The sequence below is a fragment of the Rhineura floridana genome, chromosome 4, assembly GCF_030035675.1.
Source record: "Rhineura floridana isolate rRhiFlo1 chromosome 4, rRhiFlo1.hap2, whole genome shotgun sequence".
Taxonomy (NCBI): Eukaryota; Metazoa; Chordata; class Lepidosauria; order Squamata; family Rhineuridae; genus Rhineura; species Rhineura floridana.
This window is the reverse complement of record NC_084483.1, coordinates 108,062,527-108,081,027: the sequence shown is the minus strand read 5'-3', so window position 1 is coordinate 108,081,027 and position 18,501 is coordinate 108,062,527. Positions and strand designations below refer to the sequence as shown.

Below are 18,501 nucleotides of genomic sequence, written 5' to 3'. Positions count from 1 at the left end.
GCCAACTTATTTTTCCCTGAAGCACAGACAGTCAGGTTTTTCTGCCATAAAATAGAGCACAGTAAGGGAGATACAAAATGCAGAGTGATCATTAAAAAATGAAACAACTGATAAGCAACCTCTACCTTGAAGGTGACAGGGAACATCATATTCAATTTCATCATGTCTTGATGGGCTAAGAAATAGGGTTCCATCTACCAATGGAAACTGTTCAAATACTGGCAGTGCCCTGTGGCATAATGCACAGTTGACAACATTTCGGTGACTGGCACTGAGTGCTGCAAGAATGAATTTCCGTAGGTCTTCTCCTTGACCCACTTGGGCATCGTCTTCCATCCGAACATGGAAAGTGTTCAATTTATGCCGGGGTATGTGAGCAAGAAGTTCAGATAGATCAAGCCTTCTCAAAAATTGTACGGGGGCATCAAAATGTCCTGATCTATGTGCTTGCAGCCCAGATGTCCCATAATCGAAGTGAGCATTCCTGAACAAGCTGCTATTGGCCAAGTTCTTTCTGTGAGGTTCTAGATGAATCGCGTTCTTCAAAAATTCTCCTAAGTATCGCGAAGAACGGGGTCCACTGAAATGTGTGGGAGCAAGTACAGAGTAACCTGCTGGAGGGGACTGGCCTGGAGAACCACAGGGAGAACGGACTGCATAGCTACTGCTAGCTGTGCCTTTCTCTTGAGAGTTCTGCCTATCCATTGAATGTCGCCGCTGGATATCGTGGTTTAAACCTTTCTGCGGTTTGTTGGCAGGTCTGCACTTTTTAACATCTTCTGAGGACTCCGAGGTTGATCTTCCAGTACTTTTGTCAGACACAGACTTCTTCTTCTTCTCATCTTGCATCCGTTTTACTTGGTACCAATCAGTGTCTTTCTTTAAGTGGCCTTGCCCACATCGGCAAGAACAAAATCGAAAGGCAAGATCATACCCTTTCTTGGTCCACATGTTTTGTCGACACTGTTTCTCATTCCAACTCCTTGCTCTCCCAATGCAGTTAAACTGGGCCAAAATGCTGCTCTCCCATTCATAAAAACACTGAAGGTGCATCCAAGTGCTGTACGGACAATGTTCATTGTTGCATACAACTTTCTGATAGTCATCTTTTTCTAGGTCAACAGGCCGTCCAAAGCTACATATCAGTGGTGTGGCACAAGCTGCTTCTGTGGGACACAGAATAGATAAATGTATCAGTTTGTATTATATGCAATCAGTATTTGCAATTGTTATTTGCAGTTGTTATTCAAAGGCTTCAGTTAATCCAGGGCTTCTGGCACACACATGGAGCTCCATGAACACACTGGTACTATTCTATAGACTTGAGGTATGGGGAATGGGGAATCCATGCGTGCATATATAGGATTTCCTTTCACAGAAGATAGCAAGCAACTATGCTTAATGCTTTGTTTGGTTCTCCATAGCATGTAAGTGAAGAGTCCCCCAGGAGACATACAGGTATATAATTGAGTATATTTTGTTTAAGATACCAAGTTTAACATTTATTTATAGTGTTTACAGGCCACCCTATAACAAAGTTTCCAGGGTAATTCAACAACAGTAACCTTTTCAATTACAGCACTGTTTTCATCTAATTAGTAACAAAATAATTAAACAAGGTTTATGTAAAATTGCTGTCTAAATATTAGAAACATCTCATGTTCTTAAGAAAGTGACCACATCTCATTATTTTGAGAAGATGTGGGCCTAATCCTAAATGTTTTTATTTTATAGCCAAAAATCAATCAGAAATATGATTAAGCTCTAATTACTATGTTCTACAAACTGAACATGTCATAAAGAAGCTATTAAGTCATATGGATTAAATCCACCTTAAAACATTAAATTTGCATCTACAGATACAACTAAGAAAAATACAGCCTATGTGTGAAGATATTTCCAGGCCCTATGATTTTTTAAAAAATGTGTTGCTTTCCAGTGTCAGAATTCCCCCTGGTTTTTAATACAATTAAAGAACTTCAATCAGCTGACTTCTATGGCTCAGAAACACCATTTCGAACATTAAAATTCTTAGCAAGTTTGCTTTCAGAAATCAGGTTGCCTGATGTGAAGAAAGTGGTACCTTTTGAATGACTAATCGGTATGAGGAAATAATTTGGGTTAAAAAACAAGCATAAAAACATAAAGTGACCTAGTTCAGGTTCCATTAATTCTTTCAGCCCCAAACTACCACAACATAAAATCTATTAGCACCCAAGAAAAAGAAGTGCCAAGAGAGGACAAACCCCTTTCCACACAGTTGTCAAAACTAGTGATCAATTGCAAAGTTGGTAATACAAGAAATACTAATCAATTCAATTTGCATGTGGCAAAAAACAATAGTTTTAAAAAGTATATTTTCTTTATTTTTAGAGTTATGTATGCATGTATCCCAGAAGATATATTCTTTCCTATGTGAGAGAAAAGGGGGAATGCCTCTTTTAAGATGCTGCCTACAATCTCTAATTCTTATAAGCATTTATATTTTAAAAAGCACCTTTTTAAAAAAAGTATTTCCTGATTAATTGGATAAACTTTTGTAGTGAATTAAAACTTTTTAAATCAATAAATATAATTAATTAAATGTTGCAGCCCTAGTAGCAATGCACTGCAGATCATGTATTCTTTAGTAAACCTTTTAACAGTGCAATTCTATTCATGTCACTCAGAGGTAAGCCTCACTGAGTTCAATAGGACTCCCAGGTTAAGTGTGTACAGTAGGGCCCCGCTTACCAGCGCTTCGCATTCTGGCATTCCGCTAATGCTGCGGCGGTAAATTCCCCCTTTTAAAGCTGATTTTGTGGCATTTTGTGACATTTTCATGCAACGGCCCCATTATAGTCTATGGGTTCCACTTTACGGGCCCTACTGTATACTATTAATTAAAAATTGGTCACACCCACTTCTACATTTTGGCCACACCCTCTTTGGCCCACAGACAAGTGACCATGGATCAATGCAGCCCTCGGCCCAAACAAAGGGTAGGCTCTCCTGGTATATAGGACTGTAGAGTAACTTACTTAACCCCATATCTGTCCTCCTCTCTACTTGACACAAAAGTGTTTAACTGCATTTGCTCACATTCATTCTTCATACCCCTGGCCTCTCCTGTTATTCCTCTCTTGCTGTTTGTTGTACGTGCCAACCACATCCCTACACTATCTCTCTCCCTCTGCTACATTCAGATTATAAATTCCTTGGGAAAAGAGAGCTGCTTTTTGCTTATCTTATTCTGTAATACGCCATGTGAATAAATCATAAAACAAGGCTCGTACTAATTTTCCATGGGAATTCCAAGTGTTTGTTTTTTAGTAAAAAACTCAGGAGAGTCCCAGACAGATCACAGTGGACGATCTAAAAGTATTTGTTTAGCTTAAATCTGACTTTTATTTTTTTAATTTCAAATACAGCATGTGTCTATATTTTGAAAACTGATTTTTAAATGAAAACTGAATTTAATTCAAACATATTGCAACAAACTGTTTTCATAACAAATCCATGACCCTCTAACACACACATCCTATCTAAAAAAAAAACTGAGCTAAAGACTGGTTCTCTGTTTAAAGAACAAGCATTAAAAGCATATCCAGCTCTTGGAAGTAAAGCATTCAAAATAGACCATGTTCTGTGTTATTTATAGGCTTGATTCTGGGGACCATGAACTGATAGCTCATCAGAGACATTGGAATCAAGCCCTTAATTCCAGACATCTGTATTTTACCAGGTTTACACTGAGCCCATATGGGTCCTCTTGAATGTCCTGTATTTTATGCCCACCTAAACAATTTGTTCAGAACTCACATTATGAACATCATCTGACTATCAAGCAAAAAGCACCTCAGGGCAAAAGAATGATTTGCCTAGTTACTATCATTTCCCCTGACTCTGAAAACTTCTGGGTACTTGGTCCAGAAGTAAATTACTCTCCCAGTGATGTTACGTGCATATGCTAGGTTTTATATGTTTATGTGTGTGTGAAAGAGAGAGAGAAAAACTCATGTCTAATGCAAAATGTGTTGTGTGCAATTAACTTTTCATGCAAGTAGACACAAGAGTCAGCTATCTATGAAACAAGTACCATATCATGTATCATTATATACAATATGTGTGTGTGTACATACACATACACATAATATTAAATATGTCCTCTTCAATAATATAAATTGTTCTATTTAGCTGTAAATCAATTGGCTTTAACAATTATAGCAAACGAACAATATAGACTATTATTTAGGAAATACCTGAAGGACAACGCTCCAGATTAGGCATCCAAGGAGGTTCCCCACCACTGATACACAAGGACAATTACTGCTGAAGCAGAACCACCATGGCTTCTGCAAGGGTTAGTCCTGTCCCACAAACCTTTTACAGTTCTCTGAGAGCATCAACAAGTGTATAAACACCAATGTGTACTTAGATCCAGTCAGCTATGTGTACTTACACTTTCAAAGAGATTTTGATAAGGTACCTCACCAAATAAGTAAACTGCTTGAGAAACAGGATGCAGAGAGGAATAAATGGACAGTTCTCCCAATGGAGGGATATAGAAAGTGGAGTCTCCCAAGGACTATATTGGACCAGTACTTTTAAAACTTGTTCATAAATGATTTAGAGTTAGGAATAAGCAGTGAGGTACCTAAATTTGCTGATAATACCAAATTGCTCAGAGTGATTACAGCAAAAAGGGAACTCCAAAAGGATCTCTCCAAACTGAGTGAATGGGCAGTAAAATGGGAAATGCAGTTCAATATAAGCAAGTGTATTATACAAATCTGTGGTGGGACCACACTTGGAATACTGTGTACAGTTCTGGTTGACTCATCTCAAAAAGGGTATTGCAGAGCTGGAAAAGTTCAGAAATGGGCACTCAGAATTTTCAAGGGGATACAGCAACACCCCTGTTATGAAAGGTTACAAAATTTGGGGCTTTTTAATTTAGAGGACAGGTAAGGTGTGTGAGGTGTATGAAACTGATAGAGGTGTATAAAACACATGGTGTCGAGAAAGTTGATAGGGGGAAGTTTTTCTCCCTCTCTCATACTACAACTCAGAGCCATCCAATGAAGCTGGATGTTGGAAAATTCAGGACAGACCCAAAAAAAGTACTTCTTCACACAGTGCATAGCCAAACTGAATTTTTCTTCAAAATTATGTATACAACTTTTTGCTGAAAAGTTGTATTTGAATAGTAGCCATTTTAGCAACTGTCCACTCCAGAATCTATTTGAACAACTGAAAGAAAAAGTAATTGCCTAGCATGCTCATAAACTTCTGCCATCAACGCTGAAATCTGACTGAAATGTGGAGCCAAACAAGCAAAAACTGCTTAGATGTGTGACATTCCAAACAGCCATCTTCATGTTTAATTCAAAACCTCACTATGTGTGTTTCATTAGTGCAATACCAAAACAATACCTTCTAGGGCCACATAAAAAAATTTTAGCCGGCTCAGGATCACTATAAAAATGTTCTTTAGTTACATTTTAAAAGGTATTTACTTTAGACCATTTCTCATTCCACATTCATCATCCAACTACAATTTTTATTTTATTTATTTTATTTTATTTATATACCGCCCTAAGCCCGAAGGCTCTCTGGGCGGTGTACAAAAAGATAAAAATAAATAAATAAAAATTATATGAGGTGTGCAGAAAAATATGTACAACTTGCAGTTTAGAATTCCCATACCAACATCACACCTTAATTGTGCATTCAGGGGGAGGGGTCCATGCTTGCCCAGCTATAATCCTTATTTCTTATATGGTAACCCAGGATTCATGTATTTTCAGGCTAAGACATATTTTACTTGCAAGAATCAGATGTGCTGAAGGGCAACAGATGAGTCATGCTTCTTGCATCTGTGTATATTATTAACATCCGATGTGAGGACATGCATGTCTCTTCAAATGAAAGTGTGCTACATGGCATGGTGGGAGGGCCTGCACAAGGCTACATTTTGAATATTACTGACTGGGAATATACAACATGGTCATAGCACTGACATTTTACTTAAAGATTGTCTAGTACACAGAGGCATTGTAACAAAAAGATATAAAGAAATCCTAATACATATCTACAGCATCCTCTAAGTAAGACAGCAGGTGCACAGCTAATAGTTTTACAATCTGTCAACTATGCAGTAGTGTACGTAGGCAAAATGTGATACAAGAAGCTAGATAAAGGCATCAGTCAAGCAATCTTCTTACAAGAGTTATTCAGAGAGGATTTGTAGATAACATGAAGGTAAGTGATATTCAACAAGAAAAACAGCTTTAGATTGGCATAACACACTCCATGTACCCATGGTTGAATGGCCAGTTACATCTTTCAGAAAAGTAGCAGTTGCTCATCTACCTTAAGGGAAAAATAAGTATTGAGCAGTATAAAAAAAGTGTGTGTGCAAGCACACATGTGCTTGCATGCTGGCATGCAAGAATATTGCTGTTTTAATTTCAGCTAATGTTAAATATTTTAAATTGAAGTCCTCTGCCCTTAGTGATATTAGATTTACACTGTATCACTCAATAAATCAATCTTAGTCGAAACTGCCACATTCCCAAAGTACCCTGCTGTTCCCAAACAGCAGCAGCTGCCAGATCAGATTCTTGCTTATATCTTACCACTAGCCACTGCTTCTAGGTGACTTGTGATTATCTTAAGATAAATACTAGGATTGAGCCAAATGGGACACACACACCCATTTTTTGCTAATTTTTTAATCAGAATGTTAAAAAAGCAGATCTTTCAGCAATTTTTCAGGAATTGTATAAAAGGATAGCAGAAATATGTGTCCTGTGATCCATGATTGTGCCATTGTAAATGGACTTGATCTGCTCTTGGTGATATCAGTAAACAGCCATGTCTGATGGGCTACACATCACCTCCAATGATCCCTGATTAGAAGAGTGAAAAAGGGGAAAATAGCCACTGAGGCTACACGAGGACTGAGTGACTGCAAACAGGAACACAGCCATAAAAAGAAAGGTAAGATCAAGAGATTTTCAGGGTCTAGCATCCCCAAATAACTACTTTTGAGATGAAAACAGCACATGAGGAATGCTCAGCTCAGCTCTAGTAGCCACAACAACAGATACATGGTTGTACGGCAACTGTAAAATGAAATCTAGTATGTAATCAAGCTCTTAGAAGAGACATGGTAATAAGGGCAGCTAGAAGTACAGGTCCAATTAGGTAGCGCATGTATTATACATTGCCACAGTGGAGCTTTTAGCAACTATACAGTGACTAACAACTTTTCAAATGTTATATCGGCCAAATCCACTTCAATCAGATCACTCAGCAGAGTCAAAACAGGTTAGTACTTGTACAGGAGCCCTAAAAGCAATCACGTTCCTATAGAACGATAAATGTGAATTTACAAGCGTTTTCAAACTCACTAAAGAAAAGAAAACAATTCTAAATTGGATGTATTAATGTTAGAACAAGCACTGTTGTCAGTTACAAGTATCTGGTTCACCTACATGCCTCTCCCATTTTCAGGTAAAATCGGAACCTGTTTCTCTGTTCCTTAGCCCAGGGGTGGAAAACTTCTTGATCCCAAGAGTCAGTTTCCAGCACTGCCATCATTCCAAAGGATGCATGCCAGTGGTAGGTAGGGCCAAAAGGTAGGGTGGAATCAAAGTTGGCTAAATTCACACATATACAGACACACAAAGATGTGCCATACAGACAAATAAATACACAGGCAGGTAAGTACATGTATCTAAACTCACATACATATACTGTCAGCAAGACACACATCTCTCACACACATGCACTCCAAACACAAACATCCCATCAGCAAAATTGCCAAAGGAGGGATGATCTCCATGGATACTGCAGTTGGGGTTAATCCTCCCCTCCGCAGCTGTAGTGTCCATAGATGTCATATCCCTCCCACCCCCAGTACAGCAAGATGCTTGAAAACTGTCTTATTTTGACACCGATAGAAGACTGTTTTCAAGCCTAATTACAGCAGGGGACAGGGGGAGTGTACACAAGAGGGGAGGGTTGCCCCCTCCCTTCCCAACTGCAACCCCAATAAACCAGGCCCCTGTTCTGAAAACAGACTTGAAGCTAGCCTTCTGTGGGTGTTAATAGTGGTGTTTTCAAGACAAACATAACATGACATGGAGGGGGGAGGGGAAGGGGGAGGAGATGCTGTATCAGGGTACCTGAAGCAACTTCTCCATCCAGAGGCACCTGTCCCCCTTCTTTATTTTATTAACACTGCACTACTGCCAAGCAAAGAACATATCCCAATTTTCAACTTCTGTTTTGGACCAAGTGTTGTCAAGCACCAAGCACTTCTTAGATGCCTCCAAAATTACCCAAGCAGTGGGTATAGATATAGCAGTGCTGCTATATCTGTGGTCCTCACCTCACCTCAGAGCCACATAATCTGTACTGTGGGATGGTTTCAAGCCTTTGCACCTTGCAAATAGGCAGAACCTGACTGATGTGCAGTTAATCAGGAGGAAATGCAAGTGGGAGCCGTGTTGCTCTCCCAGCTTCCCAACACTGCAGGTTGCAGCCACAAACCCAGAGGGAAGAGAGGTAGGCGAGGTGTGGGGAGCTCAACGTGGTGTGCCAAACGGACACTCCTGCCACCATGCACCATGCTCCCTGGCTCCTCCCTTCCAGTCAGTGGCAGCAACCCATGGTGCAGGGAAGCAGGGAGAACAATGCAGCCCTACCCACACAACACCACCGTCAGCTATTGCAGTTAATACTGCTACTCAGCATCCCAACCTTGTTGTTGTTCAGTGCTTTTTGGGGCAATTGTGTTGTTTCTGGGATTCCCAGCTATAGCATGGATTGCATCAAGGAATTTTGGTGCATCCTCAGCACCTTCCTCTGGATAATATTATGGGCCAAATACAGAGCAGTAGACGGATACAACATGCTGACATAGGCTAAATTCAGATATTAAATCAAAGAGTTTCTGCAACTGAAGATCCTGAACTAGAGTTTGAACCTTCAGATGTACGAACAGGTAAGCCACAGTTTAGAGTTGCTTTGTGCTTTCATTCTCTGCCATCTCACAACTCAACTTCATAAGCTCAATCCCATCCCCACAGTATAACAGCCTCTGAAGGCAATTCTGGACAGTATAATGATTAAAATATTTTCTCAGTCACCTAAATTCCTCCATGGTCTGTTTTTTAAATGTTATGGGAAGGAAATAAAAGTTACTTTTCTACACTTCACAGAAATCTGTCCACATGACTCAGTGGAAAGCGTGCAACATGGCAAATGGGAAGTTATACCAGTGGACAAATTATCAGTAGATTTTCACATATAATGAAATTATCACTAAGAAGTGCTCTGCTGAGGTTATATGGGGTCATAAGATTTCCTAGAACAGATACATGGAACAGAAGCTCTAACACACGGATGAGAGAACCAATTTTGGTAGGTGGACCAGATCCAATTATGGTCAGCCCTCCATGGCCACCTTTGACATGTGGGCAGGGTTGCCCACCTGCCATTCACCTGATACCATATGATGTCAGATGGCTCAAACCTCAGCCAAAACAGTGTGGCTTGCTTTTGGTGCAAAATTTGAACAGGAACAATCAAGACAGAAGGCCAAATACAAGCTGTATTTGCAAAGGAACAACTGGGAGCCTTCAATCCCAATTGTTCCTTTGCAATCACAGCATGCATTTGGTCACTTAAATTTGGCAGCTCCCAAGTAGATACAACCCCAGACGAATTCAGCGTGGCTGGCATTCACTGGCAATTTTAAACAGCCCTGAATGCAAGGTGCATTTACAAAGGAACAATTGGGATGGCGCTCCAAGGCTCCTGCTTTTTCCTTAGTAGTGTCAAAGGACATCAGATGTGTGGCAGGTGGGCAGGGCTGGGGAATAACAGCTTTGCAAGCCAAATTAGCAACCCTGAAGCAGGGATGGGCAGCCTTTGATGGCCACATTCCCTCAAGGGTAGTCTGTTTGGGGGCATATGCTGACTATGGGGAGGGCCAAAGCCAGTGGTGGGTGAACCAGAACAAAAGTGAGTGGGGCCACCTCTTTTCTCTCTTTCTCCTACCCCCTTTTTTCTCTCTTCCTCTTCGCCAAGGAGGCTGCTGAGGAAGCAACTAAGAGATCTGATCTGAGTGCTTGCAGAAGGCTTTTGAAATTAGGCCAAGGGCAGATTGCAACCCAGGTGCTGCAGGTCTCTCACCCTTGCTCTAAAGCAAGAAAAATAGGAATAATAACAACACCAGAAAACTGTCAAAGAGCACTGAATGGCATTTCTGTACAAACTTGCGCGTGACCTATAAAAGGCAAACCTTGCAGGTCTGGGATTGTTTTGTTGACAAGCTGAATAAAGCATACTTGTTTGAGATCTGTAATGCTGCTAATATCAACCAAAAATGGCAGTTGCTCTGCAACAACTTTAAAATAGTAAAACAAGTCTCTGCAACGGTACTTCACTCCAAAGTGGTCCAAGAGCCAATTCCAGCATGCTGGTACAGCCCTCTCATGTGCCTGTACCACCTCTGAATCACATCAAAAGCTCCGTTTGACATGTTACATTTATATATTCCGAAGCTTATACACGCTGTGCGGAGTGTTTTCAAACATTCAATATCTGTGCATTCTGAGCCAGAACAAGTCCTCGAGAGGCCTATATTATGTGTGGAGAGCTGCATGTCTAAATTACCTCTCACCCAATAAAACCAGTGTATGAGAAATAGTAATTTCAGAACAAAAGAAGACCACTAAAACTTTGTTCTACCTTACACAGGTATTTTAGTAGCAGCTAGTTCAGGTGTGTGTTTTTGTTCTGTTTTTCAAGAAAAGGGCCCTAGCTCAGTGGTAGAGCATCTGCTTCACACGCAGAAGGTCTCAGGTTCAATCTCTGGCATTTCCAGGTAAAACTGGCAGAGACCCCTCACGGAAATTCTGCAGAGCTGCTGCCGGTCAGCATAGATAATAACTGAGCTAAAGCCCTTGAGTGACTTGGCTTGTGTTCGCATTTCTCTCTGTATTGTGTTTGCACATTGCAGATATGTTGGATGTTACCATTTAATGCCATGTTCTGGTTTTTCTGAAAAACAATAAAATAAAATAAAATACTGAGCTAAACAGACCAAGGGTCCAAGTCAGCCAAAGGCAGATTCCTCCATATTGAGGTCACATACATATGACAGGGATGGGAACTGTGTGGCCCTTCAGATGCAGTTGGACTCCAACTCTCATCAAACCCAGCCAGCATAGCCAATTATTAAGTATGAAGGGAGCTGTAGTCCAGGAACATCTAGAAGGCCACAGGTTCCCAATCCCTCATATATGGAAAATACATATAAAGTCAATCTTAAAAAAAAAATCTACCCAACAAATATATTCTAAAGAGACTCAAAAGAACTAGACAATGCAATGTACTTCAATGGCAGTTATGAACAATTATATTCCATGAAGATGTAAACGTTTGAGACAACTGCAGTGACATAGAATACAGAAACTGATTTCTCAAGTTTCAGATAGCAGCTGCATTTGCACATAATGATAAATCAGACGTAGCTCATCTTTTTTTGACAGTGACGTTTGACCAACCGTGCAAGGGTCACATGGCCAAAGCAGGGTGATCAAAGCAGCCAAAACTTACTCAATCATGCATGTGTGCACGCACACACACACACACACGCACACAGATGGGCAGGCAGGCAACACTATTATTCCTTCCAATTACAGCACTGGGCTGGGATGAACCTCTCCTCCCAGCTTAGTGCTGTGGTGGGAGGAACGCCCTCCGCTTACCTTGCAAAAGCTCTTTTCCTTCCAGGACAGTGCCATTGCAAGAAGGTCTTAGAGGAAGGAGAGCCAGTTTTGGGTGGGGTGGCAGGGCTGATCATCAGAAGTGCCTTTGCTGACCAGATGTAGTCAGCAGGCTTGCCACCCTTATGATAAACCAAGAAGCTTGGCTTAATAAACCATACTGAACATGAGCTGCATGCTAATTCAGACAGCCCGATCGCTCCTACTTCCCTCCTCCATTTGAATGGGTAAACAAGCCAGCAAGAGGATAGTTTAGTGTTTCATCCAAACCTGGGATCATTCTTTGTTTCTCCCTAACAAGCCAAGGTTGCTAGCCAGCCTTAAACCAGGTTTATTGTCATCTGAAGAATCCCGGATTGTTAGGGAGAAACAACCCACGATGCCAGGTTCAGATGTAATGCTAACCTATATCGCTCCTGGTTTATTTACCCTGAAAGAGCAAAGTGGGAGCACTCAGGCTGCATATTCATTGTGGTTTATTAAGCCAAGGTCTTTGGTTTTTCATGATGTACAAACATGCATCTTCTCTTTATAACTTAAAACAAGTGAATGGCCCATAAAATATGGACTGAAGCTAATTCCAAACCTATCCCTAACCTGCACCCTTTTGCTACGTATAATATAGTATTAAGCACTCTAATATAGCATATCACCCCATTGCTGTTCGACCTGCACTGGCTCCCAGTTGTTTTCCGGGCCCAATTCAAGGTGTTGGTATTAACCTTTAAATCCCTACACGGTCTCGGCCCAGTTTATCTGATGGAGCGCCTCCAACGCCACCAATTATGCCGCCCGACAAGATCAGCCACGCAGGGCCTTCTCTCAGTCCCGCCAACTAAAACAGCTAGGTTGGTGGGGACTAGAGAGAGGGCATTCTCAGTGGCGGCCCCCACTCTCTGGAACTCCCTCCCGTATGATCTTCGGCATGCCCCTTCCCTGAATGTATTCCGCCAGGCCTTGAAGACCTGGCTTTTCAGACAGGCCTTCGGGACTTCCGGGGAGGGTTAATCTCTATGACAAATTGCCTATTACTCTGAACTGTCATTGTGTATAGTTTTTATTGTTTGTATTGTATTATTATGATGTATTTTATTGTAACCGAGATGTACGTCGCCTAGAGTGGCCATTGGCCAGATAGGCGACACATAAATTAAATTATTATTATTATTATTAAGCATTCTATAGCGTACAGTAATTTTGACGCAGATTGTTAACTTGTTGCTGAAAAGACCACTCAGGCAACTGTGGGGGTAGTTCACACAGCATGTTTGTCACTTGGTGACTGAACATTATTGTAATGTATATATGTGAATGAACCATCAGAGATCTCATGCCACAGGCAGGACTTCCATATACCCACAGACACAATGCTTTCTCTTTTAATAGCATCAGTGCACACATTCATTTGCGAGACACCAAGTATTTGGTCATCCACAGATATGCACGTGTAAATTTCTTCAAGGTCTCATTAATTTTAGCAGATATGAATATCAAGAAGTGCACACATGTTTTGAAAATCGGAAAATAATGAAAATATTTAAGGTGAGTATGCATGATGTGGAGAGGAATATCATGCAAGTCAGAGGTTAATAGCTTCTCTGACCTAAGGACTCAGTTGAAAACATATCAGGGCCTGAAGGTCTCTAGAAAGTTTGCAAATTTGTCTGCTTCTAATTATAATGTACATATTTTCATATATATGACTCTGTACAGTTACTCTGAAATTCTTATCCACAAATTTGGAGTCACTCCTTGAAAATATTAATATACTAAAGCCATGATTAGAACGATCTGGACACATGTTTTTATTTACTTTTTAATCCAAACCATACACTTTTAAAAATGTAGCTTATTCTTCAGAAAAGACTTTCTGGTTCATCTTTTTACTTTTCTCTTGAAACTTTCCACTCCATATAAACATTTTCACCATAATACTTTTCAAACTTATCTCTGCCATTATGAGAACTAGCAGCCTCATAGAACATGCACACTGAAATTCTCAGGATTCCAACAAGAGCCCGTAAGCATCAGGCAAGTGCTTTGATGACTGCCAGGTAACCTCTGGGCCATGTGGGTCATAGAAAAAAACTAGTAACATGACAGCTGACACTATAGTAGGATATAGATGTTCTACAAGAAACTGTTTGAAAAATAAAGGGGTTTGATCCCAGGTAGTATTATAAATAGGAGGTGGAGGATGGACAAAGGGTCACAATATCCCCCTAATTTTTAGAAGCTTCAATAGTACCTAAGTTGCAAAGGGAGCAAATCCCCCTACTGTTCTTCTCACATCCACACACTCCCTCTAGAGGCATTCTTTTTGAACCATGCCAACTTATGAAAGAGGAGCCAATGTCTGGGAACATATCCTCATTGAGATGCAAAAATAGCCATCTATACACACATCCACTATCAGACCTCATCCAAATGAGTACTATATTTAGTACAAACTATCAGATTGCTATATTTCCTCAGTAGTGGGTACTGTGCTGAAAGCTACTTCTGGTGGCTACAAATTTTAAGATTTTATTTTGCAGGAAAGTACACTAATAAACTGGAGGCAGTGGTTGTCATTTTTAAAGAGTCTATTGCATATCACTATAGTAAGCTGAAGAAACAGACGCTATACCCTTCCTATTTCCTTCAGTCTCTTATTATTTATCCAACTGTTTTAAGCATGGAATTCCACAAAGAAACTAATAAAAATAGCCATGTCTGGGTGTAAATGTTTTATATTCCCAAACTTTTATTCATGGGGCTCACTAACATATTTATTACTGGCCTTATGTGCCTTCAGACCATAGCCTGAACACAGAGACTGTGTTTTTACACTTACCAACACGCAACTGGACTTCTACCAAGGCAATGTGGGAGTCACTTCTACCTTACCGAAGAAGAAAATGAGGTGACTTTTCACCCATCTTCTTAAAATTACTGCCTGTTCTCTGTTACTACAAAATATACATCCCATTCAACTCAAAGTGTCTGAAGGAGTCATCATGGGAGATTGTTATGGGCATGACCATTTTTTCCCTTCCTTGCAAAACCTATGGGGAGGGGGCAGGCAGAGGAAAGAGATGAATCAATAGTCCCTGTACTTCATTACCGATGGTGGTAGGCAGAGAGGTCACACATTATTCTTGCTGCAGGTACAGGACCATTCTTTAGTCAAATTACTTTTACCCAACAATTCAAACCATGGTAAAATGAGGTCAGTCCGCCAACCTAACTAAAGCCTGAGGATCAGCACCAATAGCTCAGAATTGAGGCTAAATTCAGAGTGGTGAACTGGGTATACAGAAAGTTCCATGGCACACTTCACAACCATCCACACTCCAGCAAGATCTTTACCTTTTCTATAAAAATTTCTGCCCTGCTCTCTAATACAAACAAATTCTACTCTGCCCTTCTAATACATCCATGCCACTCACTGTTTAATTGTCTGTCTAACTGTTGTTACCCAGAGAACCTGGGTTACTGAGCATTTAACAAACATATATTTAATTAATAACTGTGAGGGGAACCCAGCACAGCATGCAGATGGGTGGGTCCTCTCATACTGATGGGAGAGGCAGGACTGAATGTGACCATAGACACTGGATTACTGTCTATTCCAATTAGCAGCAATCTACCAGGGTATCAGGATTGCCATTTTTTCCAATGAAATAAAACTATTTTGGTTGTGTTAAAACAAAGCCCGGCTGCTAAAATGGGAAGGGGGTGTCAGATACATTTACAAGCATGCTACTATAGGTTAAGCCGCTTCACTGCATCTCCGACTATGTAAGTAGGCTTGAAAGGGGGTTGCTCAAATCTGTAGCTGAAGTAGGAGTTGGTTGCCCCAGGCCGACGAGCCTATGCACAGACCACATGGAGTCCGTTCCAACCTAAACAATTTCAGTTCCTAGCAAAACACAAGCTTAAAAAAAAAGGTGTAGGGCGACAAGACAGTGACCCTGGCGAGTAATGAAACCCTCCAGGAGGTATAGACACCACATGGTCTTCCTACTAGTGCACGGTTTGAACCATGCGCCTTTGCAATCGCTCTTTCTAGCGAGATAAGCAACCGTCTCGCAGCAAGGACCGCGGGCAGGCCCTGCACGCACTGACGGCCGCATTGAGAGCGGCGGGGCCCGCACTTTCCTTTTCCTCGCCTCCATGCTGGCCCGCTTGCCTTTTATTTTATTTTTTTAACATCTTGGGACTGCTGCGCCATCGAAGGCCCGGGCAGCGTTGCAACTACAGGGCGCCGTCGCCGCCAGCCAGCCCTGCCCATCCGCAGCAGCAGGAAGGAAGCGAGCTCGATGGGAGAAGTTGCGCGGTCGCACGTTGCACCGCCGTTTCCCCTTTCCCCTCCCTCGGTCGTCCCCCTCCCTTTCTTCCTACCGTTCTTGGAGTCGCCCGAAGACGAGCCCGTCGCAGCCGCCGCTCCACCGGAGCCTCCTGCGCTTCCTGGGGCTGCCGCTGGCCCGCTCGCGCCCACCGCGGCCACCGCAGCCAGGGCTCCTCCAGTCCCAGCCGCCCCCGCCGCTGCCAGGGCTCCATTTTCCTGCTCGTCCCCGCTGCTGTTAGCGCGCTTGTTCTTCTTGCCCTTGTTACTCTTCTGGTTCGGCATCGCCGTGGGAGGAGGAGGAGGAGAAGGAGGAGCGGGTCGCTGCGGCGGCGGCGGCGGCGGGAAACTGGAGAAGGCGGAGGCGACGGTGGTGGTGGAGGCTGCTGCCTGTCTTACTGCTGCGGCTGCTACCACCACTACCAACCCCGGCTTATTGAAGCTCCATTGTCAGGCGGAGGCGCAAACTCGCCCTCCCCCTCTCACGCACCACGGCCCCGTCGCATGCACACGCACCACAGCCGCCTGGCCACGGGAAGAAGCGCAAGCAAGGGGAAAGGCGTGTCTCGCTTGTTTTGATTCTGCTTCTCCCCCTGCTCTGCTCTGCACTCCCCGCCCGCTTCCTCCTCCTCCTCTCTCGCCTGCCAGCCCTGGTGACAGGGGAAAGCAAAGAGCAAGTGAAAGGAAAGGAGGGAGGAGGGAGGCGCGGCTCAACGGCGGCGGGAGCAGGAGCAGAGAGGCGCTTTGGTTTTCTCCGCGACTAGGAAAAGCGCCTTTCCAAGCCAGGAGCTGCTAAAGGTTACGCAAAACCGTCGCCGCGATGATGAAAGGAATTCCCCCAGATGCGCATCGGGATGCATCCCCCAGATGCACATGGGGATAGTGCGCGGGCAAGGACTCCTAATCAGATCGCTGGCGGTTTGGCACCCCTTGTTGCCTTCGCAGTGTAGACTTTATTCTCACTCTGGGATCCTCCCCTCCCCCCAGTTATGTGAGAAGAGCCTGGCTGGATCCGTCCAAAGGTCTCTTATCTAGTCCAGCATCCTTTCCTCACGGCGGCCGACCAGACGCCTATAGTAAGCCCGCAAGCAGGCAGGACCCGAGTGCAACAGCAATCGGATGGAGATGCTGATGACGTCGCGAGTTTAGGACCAGGAGGCGTTAGTTCAGGTTAGAGTGTGATCTTTTAAAAGTGTGATAGACGCGTTTCGTTCCCTATGCGCACGTGAAAACGAACAAAATATGGCTGGGATGACACCCAATCCCAGTTGAAAGCAAACATGCCCAGCATCCGGGGTGGGCACGTGTGGCAGTGTCAACACTAGATGGATGTCTACAGTACATGGAGATGATGTAGTGATACATTGAAAGCGGGGGAAACAATGTGAGAACAGTGGAAATGCACATTAACTGAAGGGCAGGAAGAGTCCTTAGTGCTCAACATACAGAATACTGTATATTCTTTAATAACAGGCGAGAAAGCCTGAATGCCAATCAGTTGCTAGATATCTCAGTGTGTTGTGTTGTGCATTATTTTTTCTAATCATGCAAGGGTCAGCATGGGTTTTCACCCTGTAACCCACAATTTGCATGTCAATTTACAGTCTGTTACCAATCTTCCGTGGAGGTACAACATTGAGTTGTGTTTTGCATTGTCGTCTTTCAAAAAGAGTATGGGGTCAAGCTAGTATTCAAACTTCTTTTCCTTGTCTCTTCCTTTGACATGCTCTTCACATGCTATCATTATGTAAGACTGGATGGTTCAAAGTTCCCAGATTCCCAGAATCCAATACACAGTTACCTGGGAGTAAGTCCCATTGAACCTAATGGAGATTACTTCTGAGTAGACATGTATTGGACTACAACCAAAGCCCACCAAAATCCCAGATGCTGTGGAGCAGGTTATATATTGTTGTGCACCTCCCCAATCTCTGAGCAGTGAGATTTTGGGTGTCCCTGTGCTCCTCCATGGTTTGGTTTCCTTTGGGAAGAAGGTCAGCGGAGACTGCGGTGTCTTTATGAAATATGGTTTATTAATTTACACACATTCCAACCTGAGTTTAAGATGAAGAGGGTTCAAGGCATCGGCAGTCCAATGTCCAGCTTTTCCATCTGGGTTGCAGGAGGCATCCTAAAGCCATGGTGCAGAGGGATAGCCTCTCTACCTGCCTGCAGCCCCAGCCATTCTCTAGACACAACTAAAAACACAAACCTCTCCTAGGCTCCAGGAGGGGGGGGGAAGGCTCTCCTGAAGAGTTTCAATGACAAAAGGATCTTCCTGGCTCATTCATCAGTTGCTGGGCACCTAACAGGCCCATTAACTACCTGGCCACTCTATTAGCTTAACAAAGGAGACTCATCTGACCAGCAGAACGAGTTCCTCAT

The 18,501-nt window shown here is 42.7% G+C and overlaps 1 protein-coding gene across 2 annotated transcripts in view; it reads right to left on the bottom strand.

Annotated features, from left to right (window-relative positions):
• The window catches only part of HECA (hdc homolog, cell cycle regulator), a 30,928-nt gene extending 14,026 nt beyond the window's left edge, over positions 1-16,902 (bottom strand). The window contains exons 1-2 of one of the 2 annotated variants that reach the window (XR_009762274.1): positions 16,173-16,902; positions 126-1,166 (exon numbers count right to left, since the gene is read on the bottom strand). Coding sequence is in view for 1 of the 2 variants with exons in the window: in XM_061624008.1 (XP_061479992.1) it covers positions 126-1,166; positions 16,173-16,401 (1,270 nt within the window). In the remaining variant the exon portion in view is untranslated. The remainder of the gene's footprint in view (positions 1-125; positions 1,167-16,172) is intronic. The other variant, XM_061624008.1, reaches the window with a different exon arrangement.
• Positions 16,903-18,501: the final 1,599 nt, after the last annotated feature.